Raw genomic sequence first — 20,555 nt, forward strand, 5'->3', positions numbered from 1 at the left:
ACAATTCCGTAAAACATATAAAACTGAATTACATATATATAAAACATATATATCTAAATATATAACATCCCCCGGCAGAAAGAAAATTCCCAATGAATTTTTGCATATATGGAATTCAGATTCACAATCAAATAAAAATACATGATCAATATTACAACACTATCTTTCTAACTTTCAAAATATTTAAAATTCTCTATCTTTCAAAATATATCTTTACGAACAAGTAACTGGTATGGATAACTTGGTGGAATAAGCATCTTGTAACACATTGCGGAGTACTACATGTATAAAAATATCTTCCTCGTCATAAACGTGACAGTTAAATATCATATGATATAAAATACTATGAAATCACCAGAGTCCTTACTCTTATTTTGTAGATAGATGCTAAACGTGATAAAATATGCACACTTTCAAAGAGTCTCACACAAAAAATACAATTCACGACCAACAGCTCATAAAACTCTCATGCACTCTGAATTTCTCGTGAACCATACTACTCACAGAAATACTACTCAGGTTATTCGTGATTAACATAATAAAAGTCATTGACAGATATTCATACAATCTCATTTGGTTATCTATGCCTTACTATTCCAATTTCCATGTTTTGGGGTTATTAAACTTATTTCATTAACAATCAGCACTACAGAAAAAAACAATGTTCATTTCATAAAATAAAGTGTAGTTTCCTTTATAAAGTTTTGACAACTCGATTAAGTCTTTAACTAATCCTTGCAACTTTCGAACTTATAAAATTACATACAAATACGATAGTCATAATTCTAAATTCAAAACGGAGAGTGAAAAACAACAAGTAAATCTTCTAGCTACATGTTCTAAAGTCAATGAATTTGCCTTTCAAAAGTGATTCAGGCTAACTGCCCTTAAAGTCTAATAAAAGCTTCAATACAAAACAAAAACATGTTAATCAATCAAACAATATTATTCATGTTATCAATAATGAATACAAAATACGATATTTCAATAATCATATTTAAGTAGCAAAAATGTAAGTGATGCCGGAATCATATATAATAAACACATCAATGCATAAAAATACAAAATACAATAGGGAACATGCAATAAATGTTCATATTAATCTTTCTCTTTTGCCTCTTGGTCTTCATTTACGGATATCCCGTAAACGGATATCTTACTATGAGATAAATCTCACAAGTAAGTTTGCGGTAGAATAAAATACAGACGGCACTAAAAATATCACACAGATCCTTGACGAATTATGAATATCACGAGTCGATGTTCCAAATTTCGATAAATGTTACGTTGTACATAGCTACTTAATTAAATTGTCATGAGATAAATCTCACAGACAAATAGTAACTTGTGAATATATACATTTATATTGCGCATGTAGTCATGAGAACTCTCACAGACAAATAGTCTACTTGTGAATATATATTATATATTTACCGTGAGTTGTTTCGCGCATGTACTCATGAGATAAATCTAACGAGTATATAAATGTGGACGCTAATTAAATAAAGATGATGTTATGACAATAAAAATGTTTAAATTTTTGGCGGAGGTCGAGATTTTAATTTGGCCTTGGCTTTCGGTCCAAGCTGATGTTCTTGAAGCCACATAGCGTGTTGGGCTGGTTCACCAGCTATATTAGTAATATTAGATATATTTACATTGCTAATGTTCAGTGCTGGCTAGGAATCTTTCAATTTTACTTGCCTGACCACATTGCCGAACAAACCACGTGTGTCGTCCTCGTGTGTGGGGTCTACATGTATGATATACACGGACGTCACATTTTCAGAAAATAATTAAATATGTGTCGAAAACTGCATAAATGTTCTTTAAAACTCAGTAAAACGTCTCTATATATTCTTTTTTAGGGTCACTCCACCATGTAACGATATCGCCTCGTCGTAATTATAGGTTTTGGGTTGGGACTAGCTCAAGCAATAAAACACGTCTTACGTTGACGACATTTAATAAAAGAGAGAGTAAAACAAAAAGGCGTTTCCGGACATCACTTGTACAATTCCGTAAAACATATAAAACTGAATTACACATATATAAAACATATATATCTAAATATATAACAAAAGGGCAATAAAACCTAAAGGGGTCAATTGACAATTTTGGTCATATCAACTTATTTGTAGATCGTATTTTGCTGATCGTTTTTGCTGTTTACAGTTTATCTTTATCTAATATAGTATTCAAGATAATGACCAAAAACTGCAAAATTTCCTTAAAATTACCAATTAAGTGGCAGCAACCAAACAATGGATTGTTTCAGTTAAAGTTTGGAAGTATTTGGCCTAGTAGTTTGAGAGGAGAAGATTTTTGATATAGTTTACGACGACGACAGACGACGGACGCCAAGTGATGGCATAAGCTCACTTAGCCCTTCGGGCCAGGTGAGCTAAAAAGACTAAAACTCAAAAACTTAAGGTAGCACAATACAAAGATTTTATAACTCTAACTCCCAAGTTTTAAAATGCTGTAACTTTCTTAATAATGCTTGAAAATTTATAAAAGTGGTAGTTTTGGATAGCTAACAGATTACTCTTTCAAACTGATGCAATTTTAGTATTATGCAACAATTATGTAACCAATTATAATGTTAACTGTGTCTAAAATATTTTTCACCAAATTTCCACTTTCAAATGAAATTAGCTTCTGCATAGGTATCCCTATAGGATTGATTTTATTATATGTTATGCATATGGCCATTATCTTCAAAAGGGTGTCTCAGATTTAAGATAGAATGTATAGAACAAATTTTACACCTAATTAAACATTTACTTCTTTTATGTGGTCAGGATGTTTACACTAATTAGAGATTTATGAGAGAATGGAATACAATAGAGACAATCTGAAACACCCTTTTGAAGCCCATGATGTGTTGATTAAGATTTCGTTAAAATTTTCCGTATAGATAAAGAGATGATAGAGCTAAATTAATTCAAGTGAACTTACCCAGATTTTGCCACTAATTGCATAATAATTGATTACATAATGATTGCATAATAAAAATAATGCATCCATTTAAAAGATTAACAGATTTTTATCTATATACACCTCTTTTATTATTTTCTATGCATTCATAAGAAAGTTACAGCATTTCAAAGGTTAGTGATTGGAAGTAAACAAATCTTTGTATTGTGCTACCTTAACTTCGACCACTTAACCATGAAAATGAGGTCATGGTTAGATGACAACTGCCAGCTATACATGTACACCTTAACAACTTACAAATATTCAATACACCAAATATAGTAGACCTATTGCATACAGTATAAGAAAAACAGACCAAAACACAAAAACTTAACTATAACCACTGAACCATGAAAATGAGGTCAAGGTCAGATGACACCTGCCAGTTGGACATGTACATCTTAAAGTCCTTCCATACACTGAATATACTATACTAGACCTATTGCTTATAGTTGACCACAAAACTTAACCTTGTTCATTGATCTATGAAATGAGGTTGAGGTCAAGTAAAAACTGTCTGACAGGAATGAAGACCTTGCAAGGTACGCACATACCAAATACAGTTATCCTATTACTTATAATAAGAGAGAATTAAACATTACAAAAAATCTCAACTTTTTTCACTGAACCATGAAAATGAGGTCAAGGACATTAGACATGTGACTGATGGAAACTTTGTAACATGAGGCATCTATATTTAAAGTATGGAGCATCCAGATCTTCCACCTTCTAAAATATAAAAGCTTTTAAGAAGGTAGCTAACGCCGCGGCCAGATCACTATCCCTATGTCGAGCTTTCTGTGACAAAAGTCGCAGGCTTGACAAAAACTACCTTTACCAAAACTTTTATGGGATGGGCGAACAGACAGACAGACTGAAAATCATAATGCCCCTAGATGGGTCATAAAAAAATTGGCTTATCAAAAAACACTAATAAATTTAAACAATATTTAATCAACAAGTATATATATAGAACTATTTAATACAGATAATGAATGATTAATGTAAATTCAGAATTTATCGGGTGTATCTATTATTTTGATATTGTCATTTTGGATAAAAATGCGATTTCAGATTTTTGTGATATTGAGAAAAATCCTGTTTAATTCATATAAAAATTTCAAATGCAAGTTTAAATTATGGCCATTATAATCTGACACCTTTTTTGCAATACTAAAAACATCGCAATAATTTCTGAATTTACAGTATGTTTTTTCATCACCTCCTAACAACTACAGAATATCATATAATGTCTATAGATTTATGTAATCTCTACACAGTGATTACTGTTCCAAATGTAACTATTTTAACAGACTGAATAGTGATACCAATGTTAAGAATAGTTTGATTTCTAAAAATAAATTTTTAGTCATTTCAATGGGATGTAACAGGTTTTATTCCAAGTTTAGGCCTTATTCAATTGTTTTTTGCCTTTAGAATCATTTTTTCAATTAGGGATGACACCAAATGATCAATGAAGCATAACAAACTTATATTGAATAATATTTTCTCCTCCATGAATATGAGGACAAAAAATATTTTAATATGAAGACAATAAATTTATATTTTAATATGAGGACAGGACAGATTTTGTCTCAAAATTTTTGTCTCAAAATTTTGCATATAATGTGCAGGTAGAACATTGTAAAGCAATATCCTATTTTTTAAGGTTTAAACTCTAGTAAAGATGAATTATAACAGTCTATATAATTCTTGACAAAAGTTAATCATGGAATATCTTTGTCAGATTATTTTAAGAAGAAAATATCCTCTAAGATATGACTTTCTTCTTGCTCTTCTATAGTGCTCTCATCGTCATACAAGTTCTGGTCACGGACAGATTTACGAGTTAATGAGCTAGGGATTCTAGGACTGGTTTTCAGTCTTCCTTCTAGACTGGTTACCTTGCTGACAGATTTAAGGTTAGGGCTGTGGTAGCTCCCAGACAGGAGAGGACTGGACAGATCTTCATCAAGGGAGTTAACTATGTCAACTACTGATAATGTTTTGTCCCTGAAAAATAAGTATGTTGTATAAAATATATATACGATACAAAACATGCAAAATGTGGCATTACATGGTTACAGTTTGTTGCAGTAAATCTTATCTTTTTTTCTTTCATTATTTTGTATATAAATCAGGTCGTTAGTTTTCTCTTTTGAATCGTTTTTCATTTGTCATTTTGGGGCCTATAGTAGCCATTTTGGAGGCCTATAGTAGCTGGCTGAGTAGTATGGGCTTTGTTCATTGTTCATTTCTGTGTCATTTTTATCTCTTGCAGGAAGTTGTCTCAATAGAAATCATACCAAATCTTCATATTTTTTATGTTTAACAGAACATGTATATTCTTGAAAATGGTGTTCTTAATGGTCCACTGACATGACTGAATAATTCTCGGAAGGACGGAATATTGACTACTGAAAATGTTTATTGATTAATTTGATAATTTTTCCAATTCTAATAGATGTGATGGAATCCCATTGGTGGTTTTGGGCTGTATTTGAGTCGGGTTGTCTCTTTGACACAGTCTCCATTTCTATTCTCAAATTTATTGTATGTTGAGAAAAATTCAAAATGTAAGTATCCTTGATAAAACATGCTTCCCATAATCTATGAACATTTCTCCAATAATCTATGAACATGCTTCCCATAATCTATGAACAAGTAAATCTAAAGATCTACAATCTCTTACCCCGGAAATTTTACAGCAGGGGATAAATTACTTCGTCCTCTATTGGCAGGTAAGGGCAAATTACCCTGTCTACTAACACCAGGAGACCTGTAAAAAATATATATATATTTTGGAGTTTAATGAAGTAAAGTTAGAATATGGGGAAAAATCACATCAATTATGTTATATTTCATCTGTGACTTGTCTGTAAAACAAATTCCAAATCATTTAACAATACTACAAACAAGAAAGGGGACATGTTACACCTTGCTTTACCCAATTATTATACTGAATAACACATTCAGGAACTCACAAAGTTAGACCAAGATAAAGACAACTTGAAATCATAGATTGCTGAAAATTTTATTCTAGGGTCAACAGTCTAACTTTATCAGACTTTATACAGCTCTGTTTGAACATATACATATATAAGTAACATAACGGGTGCCACATATGGAGCAGGATCTGCTTACCTTTCTGAAGCACATGAGAACACCCTTGGTTTTTGGTTTGAATTGCTCAGTCTCTAAGTTTTCTATGTTATGTTTTGTATACTGTTGTTTAACTAGTGGTATTGATCTTTTTTAGTAGAAAAAAAAATCATTTTTTTAGGGCCAATTTCAACCGTTCATCAATTTATTCCTTAGAGTTATCATACTAAGTGTGGACAGACGGAGGAATATTGGTATATCGTTATACATTCTGTATTCAACAAGCATATAAAAAACTGATGTAAAATAGTAATTTTCGGAGATAGATGTCAAACTTTTTCTGATCATTTCTTAAAATAAATGAAAGGATAGTACATATTATCTTTTTAAAAGGGGCACAGTGCTTTCTATCATAAAAACATAAAACTAGTCAATATTTTGATTGGTTGATCCTGATATGTCGAAATATGATAATTATACTTCAATATTTTTATGACTACAAGACTAGGTGGTCATAAAGAGGTTTTCCTGTCAAAATCCATCACAGCTTAGTAAACATATGACATGATTTTAAAATACTTCAAACAAGAAAGGGGAAATATTATTTTCACCATTATTGTATTGCATAAAACATTCAGGAAACCAAAGTTGGAACAAGATAAACATGAATGTGTCTGATAATTATATACCTCATTTTTATGATCTCAAGATCAGGGGGTCATAAAGTGGTTTTCTATTCAATCAAAATCCATGACAGTTTAAGGTGGTACCTAACACTACAGGGAGATAACCCTGTAAAATCAGCTAAACGTTTTAATTACGTTGTGTTGTAAAGGGAATATTAAGCTTCTCAATGATCAAAAATGGTGTATATTAAACTGCTATATAACCAGTGTAATTTTTCTGACAAACCGGTTGGTTCAAAATTTTTGATTCTTTTTATATTTTTGTTTAAGGATCAAAGTAAATACTTTGTCAAAATTTTATGAAAATTAAACGAGTCAAATTAATTTTAGCGAAAGTGTTAGGTACCACCTTAAGAAAACATTTGAAATGTTTAATGCCTACCCTGGACTCATGGCAGCCAGATTTGATGTGACTTCTGTCATCTTATCTATAAATTTGTTTACATCCCTTTTAGTAGGCGTTAGCTGATCATCATAGTTACTGGGCTGTAACACTCTAGAAATACTGGTACCAACATCATATCTAGAAGGGGTGTGTAGGATGTCATCTGCTAGGTTAGGATATTCCATTCTACTGATGCTGGTTCCAATATCAACTCTAGGAGGGGTGATAGGAATGTTAGCTTGGACGGAACATTCCATTCTAGATATACTGGTACCTTTTTCTGCTGTAGGTGGGGTACGAGGTAGGGTATGAGGAAGGGGTGAAGTGGCGATGGAATGACGTGAAATTCTCCCTGGAAAACATACAAAATATTAAGAATGTTACTTATTGATTGTGATAATTTTCCCGTTGCTGATCAGAATTACTAGAGAGTTATCTCCCTTCATTGCCTTCTCGTCTGTAAAAAACAATTATGAGAATCCTAAACACAAGTTTTTTTCTTAAACCTTTTTAAAACAAATCAATTTAGATGTAAAAATAATGAGCAATCTAAATGTATAAAACGGGAGATGAAATCCTTCAGTGGCAGATCATGGGAGAGGGTTCCAGGGGTTGGAACCTCCCCTTTTTTGGATGATCAATGCATTTGAATGGGGACATATAGTTGGAACCACCCTTTGTCCTGTTCTTATTAAATATGTTCCCTGCTTTGTTTCATTTGGTCTCTTCTGGATAACAGTCTCATTGTCAATCAAACCACATCTTTATATCATTTCATAGGAGTAGTGATGTACAGACAGGCAGGTTGAGAAATAAATCTAATTTTTAGTCGTAAGACCTGACTGTGTGCAGTGATCCTTAATATTTTTACTATCCTGATGTTATACAGGAAGAAGCCCTGATCATGCTTATACCTTATTCTACCATGTCAGCTGCTTCCTGATGTAATACAGGAAGTAGCCCTGATCATGCATTTACCTTGTTCTACCATGTCAGCTGCTTCATTGGGTATATCATCCTCATCTACTTCACTCAGAGGCTTGTCAAAGTCTAACTTATCTACCCTTCCATTAAACACACTGCCGTCCTCCTGTTGGCCTAGTGCTATTTTTTCTTCCAATGAATTTATCCTCTCATGCTGCATTTTTCGTTTTTCAATCAACTGTTTTTGTCTGTCTTGTAATTGTCTCTCCTGTTCACGGAGCACGTCCTGTAACCTGTTTTGTTCCTCCATGAGTTTTTCTCTTTGACTCAGTAGTTCCCGTTTCCGTTGACCTGGTTTGAGTTTTTTGTAGTATTTCATGTACTCTCTGTCCCCTATATGACTCTGGTGGAGATTGGGGGAATACTGTAAATTCTCATCCGATTCCAACTTGTCTTTGAAACCAACCTAAAAAGTGAATATTGTCAATAGATTATACTATATACATGACATATATAACTTGGAAAAATAAGAAAAATTATTGTATTCCATGGTTAATTGAATCTCATGTTAAATTAAAATGGACATGAGTTGTCTACCCGTGACAATGAGCAGGTGAAAAAAGTAAAAATTCATGTGGACTGAAGCATTGTGAAGTGAAGCATGCAGAAATCTTTAAATTAAAAGACTGTTGTCTCATTGGCAATTATACCACATCTTCTTTTTTATATTTTGTAATAATTCCATTTGTATATCTACCTTCTAGGTTCTATTTTTGCTCTAACATATCAAAAGAATCATGTAACAATCTAAACAATGTGGAAGTGAATTACAAATCAATCTGCAACCAGCCAAAAACAATGTGATGAATACCCAGTGTATAAACTACATTAAATTCATGGTGTTCAGAATTGTGGTTTATATTTATATGTATATAACTTCCCCAACTTACACTGCAGTCTTAAAATCCTACAAATGTATTTTTTTCAGTTTTCAAGTGTTATAATAAATACCTTGGTCATTAAGGAAACTTTATCTTTTCATTAACAAAATCTTATTTATTTCTTTGTTTTTTTGTCAAATATGCAAAAGTATCGCTATTAAGTGTTTTACAAAATTTTCCATTGATCTTGCCGACTAATAATTGTCTTTCTCAGTGATATGAAACTGAGGATGCATGAAATTAACAACATGGTCATAGGTAAAATAGCAATGAAACAGATTATAATTGGTCATCTCAACTCGATTGCTTTTCTCACTTTAGCCGTACCAACTCAAGCGAGAAAATCAATCTCATTGAGATGATCAACGATAAGAATCACCGTTGTGACTTGTTTTCAGAAAGAAAAATATTAGTACAAATTTATTGTTCATGAGTGAAAATTTATTACCTAACAAAATAATTTGCAGTAAAATCTACAATTTATTCATTATCCAATCAAGGTAAATTTACTAGATTCTCTCGTATTTTTTTCAATGGATGGTCAGCTTATCCATTAAAATTAGTGTTTGATGTGATATAACCTGTTATGTCCTGGCATTGTGTAAAACAGCCATCAGTCAAAAATGAAATAACTCAATTCCTATCTACTGCCAACACATAGTTTCTAGAACAAACACTTTCTTATAATAACTATAGACTGACTAAAACATGTTTAACCCTTCCATTCTTTATGTGTGTCACAAGTCAGGACTCAGTAGTTCAGTGGTGTTCATAGGCTCATGTCCATTATTAGGCCATTAGTTTTCTCAATTGAATAGTTTTATATTTTTCATGTCTGGGTCTATTGAAGCCAACCACATGGTATGGGTTTTCTCTTTGTTGAAGGTTTTATGGATGTCTATAATTGCTTACATCACCTTCATTTGAACTTTGGTAGATAGTTCACGTAGATGTCTCATTGGCAAATTGGCAATCATACCACATCTCCTTTTTTTCTATATAATACCTTCAAGCAAACAAAGTTAAACCACACAAAAGGTGTCAAGAAAAAGTCCCAAATAATCCCTAAAGTATAGCTTTAACCTCACAGCATTCTCATTTACTGCCTCCAACACCAAAACTACTGTGTATACATTGTAACATGCAGATTTTCATGGCTTCTATAACGTGTATACATTGTAACATGCAGATTGTCATGGCTTCTATAACTGTTTTTACCTTACTTATTTACTTTTTACTCTTTACAAAAACAAATTCCAACCACTTTAAAAATTAAATGAAATAAAGAATATGTAATCTTCATTTTCCTTGCTAAAATTTCCTCAAAAAAATTGTAAGGGAGCACATGAATGATTGTCTTTTGCTTAATGTCAAGTGGCAGATATTTCATACATACTCAATGATTATAAACATAGATATTAAAGTAAAATGGACTGTGACCAAAATCTAAATGGAGAATTTCTTGGACCAAGCAATTCACAAATAACATAAACATTTCCCCCAAAATTCATTGCCAACCATAGTTAAAGATTTCTTGGGCTGAAATAGTACTGAATTATAAAGTAAATTTGCAGTATTTGGCATTTGTAAAGGATTTAAATGATTATGATTAAATAGGAAATTTTCCTGAATGTTGCAAAATAAGACCATTGATGAAATTCTAGTACAAAAATTGCCATGACAACAATATTACCTGTACTCCATGATTTTCAGAAATCATAACAACTGATCGAGGCTATTAAACAAAAAATAATTATAATATTTAAAAGCAATGCATTTTACTTATAGAAACAAATTATATTTTAGGAGCAAAATCAGATGTTTATTACAAAATCATCCTAAATATCAGACTTAAGATTTTGTACGCCATGGATGGTGTTCTTGAAAGTATCCTTAGATTCTTTCTAAATCATTGATAAGATCAATTTTAGGTTTGACTAAGGGATCAACTTAGGACACTCTTAAGGATGTACTTAGGTGAGTTTAGGTGAAAATTAATAAATCAAGAAATTAAAATTGATACTATAATCTGGTAGAGCATTCGTTAAGGACAAACATAAGTTAAAAATATTGATAGGTCATGGACCTCCTTTTCGATATATTTGAGAATTGAAATATGGTGGGAAAAGGCTGACTCGGACTTTTACCTTATATTTGCATTGGTATTATTGGGTCTCAAAACAAAAGAAAGAAAATTAAGAATCTTCTAAAATTTGGGTAAATGACCTTTCATGAGCTATTTAGTCTTATATGAAAAAATAAATGGGTGTTATGGGGGAAAATATTTTACATTGTATTGTATGGAAAAACACCAAGGAGTCCGAACATTTGTCACAAATTCCAAAACCTCACCTAAGTACATCCTTAAGTTGTGTCTCGAAGCTATCTCAGACGCATCTTATGTAAGGACTTCCTAAACATATCCTATTTGCAAAATTTAAATAGTTAAAGTAGTTTTTTGATAAAACATTTATTAAAGATGAAACCAATTAATAATTTTTTTTTATAATTACATGTATTTAATAAAATGTATGATTTCAAATTTATTTATAATGAAAATAAAAAAGGATTGCAAAAACAATTTGATTTGAAATGAGAATATTTAATTTGTAGTGTCATTGTTTAATCGTAAAACACAGAATTTAATTTTAAAATCATGCATATAATTTCTTTATACGGGGTAAATAACCGATGAAGCGTTTCATGTCATGTTCATCTTCAAGGAAAAAAATGAGAAAAAAGCATGCACAATGTTAGGATGAAGACATGATGATCTTAAGACACCTAATTAGGTGTTCTAAAGTTAAGACAATGTGATATATCCTAAGTCAAGAGAGATTCGAGAACACGACTTAGAATAGCTTCGAGAACACCACCCCTGATGTTTATCATAAAATCATCCTAAATACCAGACTTAAGATTTTGTACGCCAGATGTTTATTACAAAATCATCCTAAATACCAGACTTAAGATTTTGTTAGCCAGATGTTTGTTTACAAAAGACTTATCAGTGAAACTCTAGTAAAAAATGTTAAAAAGGCAAAATAAAGTACAAATTTTCGCTGAAAAAAAATGGGAAGTTAACATCAACACAGCTTTTCAGTAACAAAAACTATCCAACTTTAAATTTTGTTCAACTGTTATTTAACTTTTAATGTATTTGATATAAGGTCAGTGAAATATTTGATAAATTTAATGGTTTAATACCTCAAAATTTGCTACGATAGGTGTTTATGTTGCTTTATATAAAAAAAATAATGGCAGTACTATATCTCTAATAAAAAAGAATCTTTATACATAGATCTGAATTGAAATTCATGAAAAAAAATCAAAAGTGTCACATATTCTCCTGAATTTAAAGCATGATTTTCCTCAGTGTTGGTCACTGTGTCTTATAAAAGGGTTTGTTTTCTAAAATTAATAACAGAACAGAGTTCCAATATCCCCAAGGTGACACATTTTATATAAATTTCCAAGGGGTATAACTCTTTAAGAAAAATTTGATAGTCCATCATTATAAAAATTGTCTGAGATATTGCTGATAAAGTATAAGTTTTTAAAAAATCTTTCAAGAATTGTTCCTGTAAGAGAGCTAACAAGGCCAATTTCAACAAATTTAATGTTTCCAAGGGCATAACTCTTTTATCATTTTATTATTTCCTTGCAGTTTTTTGTACCTTATTTTTCTGTTGTGCATCCAGCCTTGAACTTCTTGGTGTTTGACTTCTAGATGACCTTGGACTTGTATCTGGTATAAGGGGAATTAAATCTTGTGATTCAGTGATGTATGGATGAATTTCCATGCTTTTGTGCGTACTGGACATAATAGGGTCCCTGAAGTTTCTGGGAAGTGTGGATTTTAACGGTTCTCTTCGATGATTGGTTGGTTCTCCTATGATAGTACTAGGGACCTCATAAGATTTGTGCATGGCTATTTCTTTATCTATCATGGACGTGACTGGCCTTTCTACCCTTGCTTTGACTTCCTCCCGACTGAATCTACGCTCCATCGGTTGAGTCCTGGGTGATCTCCCTTGGTAGGAGGCAGGAGACAATGACCTCTGACTGAATGGAGAACTTTGACCATTCTTTATGAGTCGGAATGGATGCTGAGTCAAACCAGGTGAGAGCTAAAGTAAAATAAAATGATTTATAAATACTTAGTTGTAGATACAAGTAAATAACATGTGTAATACAATGAATGACAATCATGCTTGTTATATTAGTTAGCTGTGATGATATCTTAAAGAGGTTACAAAGGCTTTATCAAACCCCTATCATGTATTAGGTCATGTCTCCTGAAGAAACATCTAAATAATTTGTACATGTAAATAATAAAGTGATTTATTAAGTCATGTGATTAAATCATAGGACTAATCTTTTGTTCCCTGAGTGATTCATTAAGTCATGTGATTAAATCATGTGACTAACCTCTTGTTCCCTAAGTGATTCATAAAGTCATGTGATTAAATCATGTGACTAACCTCTTGTTCCCTGAGTGATTCATTAAGTCATGTGATTAAATCATGTGACCAACCCCTTGTTCCCTGAGTGATTCATTAAGTCATGTGATTAAATCATGTGACTAACCTCTTGTTCCCTGAGTGATTCATTAAGTCATTTGATTAAATCATGTGACTAACCCCTTGTTCCCTGAGTGATTCATTAAGTCATGAGATGAAATCATAGGACTAACCTCTTGTTCCCTGAGTGATTCATTAAGTCATGTGATTAAATCATGTGACTAACCTCTTGTTCACCAAGTCTTTTATTAATTCATGTGTTTAAATCATGTGACTAACCTCTTGTTCCCTGAGTGATTCATTAAGTCATGTGATTAAATCATGTGACTAACCTCTTGTTCCCTGAGTGATTCATTAAGTCATGTGATTAAATCATGTGACTAACCTCTTGTTCCATGAGTGATTCATTAAGTCATGTGATTAAATCATGTGACTAACTTCTTGTTCCATGAGTGATTCATTAAATCATGTGACTAACCTCTTGTTCCCTGAGTGATTCATTAAGTCATGTGATTAAATCATGTGACTAACCTCTTGTTCCATGAGTGATTCATTAAGTCATGTGATTAAATCATGTGACTAACCTCTTGTTCCATGAGTGATTCATTAAGTCATGTGATTAAATCATGTGACTTACCTCTTGTTCCCTGAGTGATTCATTAAGTCATGTGATTAAATCATGTGACTAACCTCTTGTTCCCTGAGTGATTCATTCAGTTTCTCTTCCTTTTCTAGGATCTGCTCCTGATATTTAGATAACAGTTCGTGACATTGAAATAATCTTTCTTGTACTTCTGTAAAAGTTAAACATAATTTTTTTGTAAAGAATGTTTTTTCGGTTCCTTATTTAACTTCATCTTGATTCTTTGTTTTTGATTTTTCGACTCCATGCATTTAAATGTTTACATAAATACCAACAAGCAGTTGCATGTGTTGTCATGCTAAGCATATCACCCTTCTATCAAAAATGTTCAAACATTTTTTTATCATTCCAGATATATTTTAAAGCATTATAAAAAGATAGCTTAGTTCTTAAATGTCTTACTGCTTGAATATTTGAAATTTTGTTATATATAAGGGAAAGAATGGGATCAATTTTCAAAAGTATGACAATTACATATCATGTGGTGTTCCCTTAACACATACATACCCTCCCGTTCCTTCAGTGCTTGTTCCTGTTGCTGAACCAAGTTTAAAACCTGCACCTCAAAGTTTTCTCTCTCTTCTTTTAATTGTCCAAGATATTTCTCTTTTTCATCTCCAACCCTAAATACAACAAAAAACACAAGTTATGACCAAAACCTTGTGGAGCTTACGTATACTAATTTATTTTGGAGGGTAATTTTGTGAATTTTCAATGCCACTCCTGACCATTTTTTAAAATACTACTCTGCATATAAGAATTATGCAATGGCAGAGGCCCAGTAAGACCCCATTTTGGCTCATAATTTAGAAATTTTACAAATTGTGTTCAAACGTAGACTTAAGCAGGGTGTAGGAATACTCAGGTTTTTCTGCAAGGATAGGCCTATTTTGGGACCATGAAAATGTGGCGGTTAAAGCAGGATGTTGGAATATGGTGGATTCACTTATTTTCATGGATTAAGGACAACTTACATATTAGTGGATATCTAATTTCGTGGTTTTGCCGAAGTTTGGATACAAGCCTAAGGAAATTTGTCATTCGTTGAACATTTAATTTGGTGGTCCCCCTTTACCCACGTAATCCACGAAAATTGGTATCCAACGAATAATAATGAATTCACAGTACTCAGGTGTCGGATTAAAGAAGGTAACACTGTACTTTTGTTCCATAAATATGTTCATCTGTTGTCTGCTCTATGGTTGGGTTGTTGTCGCTTTGACACATTCCCCATTTCCTTTCTCAATTTTATCATTTACAATACAATGCGCATGCATTAGGTAATTTATAACCCCACCACATTTTTGCACCTCTGGCATTTGCACGTCTTGTAGGATTTTTAATTTTAGATTCTTGTATATATTTCGGAGATTAGTATGACTTCATTACTACTGAAATACTTTTTGTTTAGGGGCCAGCTGAAGCATGCCTCATGGTACAGGATTTTCTTGCTACATTGAAGACCCATTGGCATGATTGGTGGCATTCAGCTGTTTTCTGCCCATTGGTACGATTGTTGTCTCTTTGACTAATTCCCCATTTCCATTCTCATTTCTATTAGATACTAGCATAATACATTCAGACAATGTCATTGAAATCAGCATAATTTTAGCATTTAAGACGATAGTTGTCAAAATAGACCCGTTAATTATGGAGTCTTCCAAAAAGATTTTTTGCCATCAGAATTCAGATTGATGTTGGCACGTGTGGATATTAGGTGTTGACGTCCCTGCAAGAGAAACAGCAAACCTAAATCTCGCTTGTTCCACTTCATAAAGGTGAGAAACAATCAAAGTGATGGAAATCACTCATGGAAAGATTAGAAGAGTAGTTTGAATTATTTCATATTAAGGTATGGTGGGGAAAAATGAACATTTATAAAGCACTTGTACTGAAAATTGCATTTAAAGCAGGTCTTTAGAAGGAAACTTGCTTTTCCAGTATGAGGATAAAACAAGCTCAAATTAAATAATATGGGTCTCTTAATTTGCACAATTTTATTTAAACTGCAGTTTATATCTTATCGAAATTATGTTGCAGGTTCTGAACATGTTTCAAAAAAACAAAAAAATGCAAAAAATTTTCTAGTAAATGTTACCAACTATCCTTGTAAGACATAAATCTGGACCAACATCTTAAAACTTTCAAGTGTCAACAAAAAAAATTGAAAAAAGTTGTTTTGGGGCATTTTGTAAGTTGAAACAGAGGTTATATGGCATTGAAGATTAAAAGTTTTAGAGTGCCTTTTGATCATTTTTTAAAGTATTTTTCAACACAGGGCATTGAAAATGTACCTTTTCAACGTTAACCAATTGAAAAACTTATCTTATTGAAATGTGGATTCTTTCTCGATTGTAAAAATATATATTCACTTCTAATAAAAATTCAAATGACTAAAATAGACATACTGATTGATGGGAATAAACTAATAAACAATGGTTTGTTATAATTAAAAGTTTTAAAATTTTTAAACTGTTTCAAGCCAATTCCTGGTAAAAAAAAGTGTACTAATTTAATTGTTGATTAATTACAGATGATTATTAGAAATTTATCAAGTAAATTATAGGCCTTATTTGAATACCTTTTATCTATTCATCTATTCATATTTATATTCATATTTCATTTTTTTTTAAGATCTTGTTAATCCATTAATAATTTGTCTTTCAGATATTATATGTAATGTAGATCAAAAGTAATTGGCAATAAATAAATCTATCATCCTTATAAATATCAAACATCTAATATACACATTTGTGGATTCAATTATGAGGTCAAATACTTGTGTATTAAAAATTATATGTATATTTAGTGGTCTGTATAATTATGTAAGACTGAGGTTGATAGGTAATGTGGTCAATTTGATTGGCAGTTTAGGAGGTGGGGCATTGTAATTAAAGGTCCACCTTGTTTCTGATTCTTTAGTGATAATGACAGTTGTCAATCATACTTCTAGTTGAATCAATACCCAGTTACCTTATCAAAATGTTTTTAAAAAGCCTGCACATCAACACACCTTAATGACATACATTCTTGAATGAACTGCTCCAATAATATACCCAGTTTTTTTTCAGTTTATATGTGTTTTATGTGCTCATACATGATAACCATAGGGAACTATATTTCAGTGTGAATACATTTAGTAACAGTAGCTGACCTGTCCTGTTGTTATGGAGGCCGGTGCCTAAGTAAAGATTTAGATCTAATCTTTCCAAAAAAATAACTAAAATTTAAAAAAGGAAATAAAAAAAGTTTAAATTGCATGTGTACAATGGTGTATGGGTGTGAAAAACATATTATTTACTTTGGTCCATCTCTTTATTTCAGTACACCTCTGTCAGAAATACTCTATCTTCACATTACCTTGCAAGCTCCTTAATCAGATTGGCAACTCTCTTTTTATCTTCAGCACACAGATCTTTCAGAGAAACTCTATTTGTCTGTCTTTTGTTTTCCTTGTTCATTCTACTCTCCAAGGTGTCATCTGAACTACAGGAAGACTACAATAGACAAAATCATACATTTTAGGTTAGGATGAAGGTTGGCACCTGTTAAAACATTCAAAACAGCTGCATTTGTTTTCACCTGTCCTTAGTCAGGAAGCTGTTGTTCAGTGGTTGAAGCTTGTTGATTTAGTTCAGAAGTGTTTCTTGTTTCTTACTTTTATATAGATAATTAATAGACCCTTGGTTTTTCCGTTTGATGGTGTAAAGGCCCTTTATTGCTTGCTATTCACTGTATTCAGTGCAAACCAAGATTCTGTGTTGAAGACCATACTTTAATATTTAATTTTTTACTTACTCATTGTGACTTGGACAGAGAATTGTATTATTGGCAATCATACCACATCTTGTTATTTCTATTTGTAATAATATTTTAACATAAACTCTATGCAGCTGAACAGTTTTGTGTGAACAAACTTATTTTCCCTGATACTTGATTTTGTGCTACAAAATTTCTCGCTGACTTCCCAGTGATTAATTTATAAGATTTTGTTAAATTCTTGAAGTATTGATATAAGGAAGATCTGTATTTTTACTAATTCTAGATTTATATTCATGTTATTTTTGTATGAATTGTTGTACTAACAAAAGGCAATAAAATAAATTGCAAGCTGAAAATAGTTGCTTTACTGTACATTTAAATTTTTGTCACTTTTAATTTTAAGGTGTTGTGTTTAAAGAACAAAAGATGATTTCAAAAACTACAAAACAAAAGATACCAGAGGGACAGTCAATCTCATAAATCGAAAAATAAACTGACAACGCCATGGATAAAAATGAAAAAGACAAACAGACAAACAATAGTACACATGACATAACATAGAAAACTAAAGAATAAGAAACACAAATCCCACAAAAAACTGATGGTGATCTCAGGTGCTCCGAAGGGTAAGCAGATCCTGCTCCACATGTGGCACCCGTCAAATTGCTCATGTTATTACACGATAACATTTTATAAAATAGGATAAATCATGAGCTAGATAACTGGTAGAAGAATCAAGGATGAACATTACTGATCATGCTGATATGCCATTTGCTTCTGCTTTCAGCGTTTTGGGTTTTTGAACTGGACAAATGAATTTTGTTTTTGATTGTTTAATTGCATACGTTATCATGGTAATAAAGCTCTGTAATAGACTTTTTGAAAAATAATGTTTTTTTTTCTACAGTATTTGAAGCATTAACAGTGGTTTACTTCAAGGATTTTAATAAATTACCATCTGTTTCATCCTTGGAGTGTAAGTCTCAACCTGAGGCTGCTTTACAGGAATCTTTGGTTTTATTTCTAATGTCTTCTTACATCGAATACGAGGACGGCGATTTCCTTTTTTAGAAAGACCTAAAAAAAATAAAACATACTCATGATATTGTAAGTCTCCTGTTACTTTAGAAGAAAAAAAATCCGTAAAAAAAAATTATTCTGCTTTTGTACTCAAAATCATAAAACTTTTTTTTCAGACTTTCTTATTTTCTACCTCTTTCTGGTCTCATTGTTATGAGACTTTGAGTAAAATATATAATTCATGTAATTATCACTCTAGTAAAATATAGGAACATGAGGAAGGACAAAAAAACAATTTCATTTTTAATTATTCTTTGATATGAAAAAACATTACCCGATGAAATCGTTTCTTTGTTTTCATTGAATATGATGTCATAACTTAAATAACATCACAACTAAAATCCCTAACAACAGAACCAAAATCAGAAACGTTACAGTATTTCCTTTTCTTTTTTAACAGATTTTGAAGTTGTTTTGCAATAATAAGCATTGTGTATAAGTTTCATAAAATTTATTTAAGGAAAACTGAAGTAAGGGAACGGAAACAATTTGGGGATGTATGGACTTAATGCATATGTACAGGCAGAGAAGAATAAAACTTAATGCCCCCTCAGCTACGGCGGAGGCATAAAAATATACATTACCTGGTATGTAGGCATCTGCTGATTCCCCACTACTGTCCATATCTACAACAATAAATATACAATTATATACAATTTTATTCTTTTTTTATCCCTTCAGCATGTTCAGAAAGCTAAAACAATAACAAGAACGATTTCATTTGTGTTACTTTGTTGATGTGCTATAAATGTCCACGCGGACACCAGAGACTCCACTGTATACATAAATTTTAGAATTATTTAATTTAATCAAATTTTAATCTGATGCCAAATTGACTTCAAATAGGTGCTGATTTGACAAATGCTGATATAACAAATGTTTAAGTAGGCATGGTACAAATGTAGGTGCCGATTTGACTTTTTCTACAGGTCCTTATTTGACATGCACCACAAAGTTTAAAATCTTAACAATATCAGTGTATAAGTATGCTTATCTTGACTATCACAGTAGAGCTTCGGGTATCCCTTGAAACCTGTGCTTGTACTGAGCTGTATCATGCTACATTTTTAAAATTTTATTAATAGCCATGTCAGTATCATCTGCATAATTCAGTGCATTTAGAGAATGACCCACATCACAGGAATGAAAGGATTTGTCAAAACAAAATAGAAAGGATATAGTCTTATAGAAGTATTCTCAAATTAAGTTGTTGTAGGTACCAAAAACGACACTACTCACTGTGGAAACATGTTGTGACATGAACATTTTTTTAACTTGGACTTTTACATCTAATCTAAAATTCAACAATGCAATCCTTATGTGCGTTTTTCCTTTGAACTTAAAATTTTTCGTTATTAGAATGAACATTTACCAAAATTTGACCAGAATACGTTGTTTTTCATATCCAATGTCATTTCTGTCCATTTCTAAATCAAAACATAGCGCCGATAAACCGGAAGTTGTAATATGTACAGGTAAACATCGATTCGAAGACGGAAAGGATATGAATCTGTATTTGTGTGCTATTTT

The 20,555-nt window shown here is 31.9% G+C and overlaps 1 protein-coding gene across 1 annotated transcript; it reads right to left on the reverse strand.

Moving 5' to 3' along the window:
- Positions 1-4,624: 4,624 nt before the first annotated feature.
- Positions 4,625-20,498, reverse strand: LOC143052956 (uncharacterized). Its single transcript, XM_076226133.1, has 11 exons — positions 20,398-20,498; positions 19,610-19,651; positions 18,901-19,022; positions 17,544-17,680; positions 14,691-14,806; positions 14,231-14,334; positions 12,695-13,147; positions 8,131-8,542; positions 7,150-7,504; positions 5,672-5,758; positions 4,625-4,992 (listed from the first exon to the last, which is right to left on the reverse strand). Exons 1-11 carry the CDS (start codon positions 20,438-20,440, stop codon positions 4,728-4,730), a joined length of 2,136 nt encoding a protein of 711 aa, XP_076082248.1. The 5' UTR covers positions 20,441-20,498; the 3' UTR covers positions 4,625-4,727.
- Positions 20,499-20,555: the final 57 nt, after the last annotated feature.

This window comes from Mytilus galloprovincialis, chromosome 11 (assembly GCF_965363235.1).
Source record: "Mytilus galloprovincialis chromosome 11, xbMytGall1.hap1.1, whole genome shotgun sequence".
Lineage (NCBI taxonomy): Eukaryota > Metazoa > Mollusca > Bivalvia > Mytilida > Mytilidae > Mytilus > Mytilus galloprovincialis.

Excerpts from the sequence above, each read along its gene's own strand:
- LOC143052956 (XM_076226133.1), bottom strand. The coding sequence starts at position 20,440 with ATGACATTGGATATGAAAAACAACGTATTCTGGTCAAATTTTG. Across the intron at positions 14,335-14,690 it reads AGCACTGAAGGAACGGGAGG|AAGTACAAGAAAGATTATTT; the intron begins GTATGTATGTGT and ends TAACTTTTACAG. Across the intron at positions 7,505-8,130 it reads AGCTGACATGGTAGAACAAG|GGAGAATTTCACGTCATTCC; the intron begins GTAAATGCATGA and ends TATGTTTTCCAG.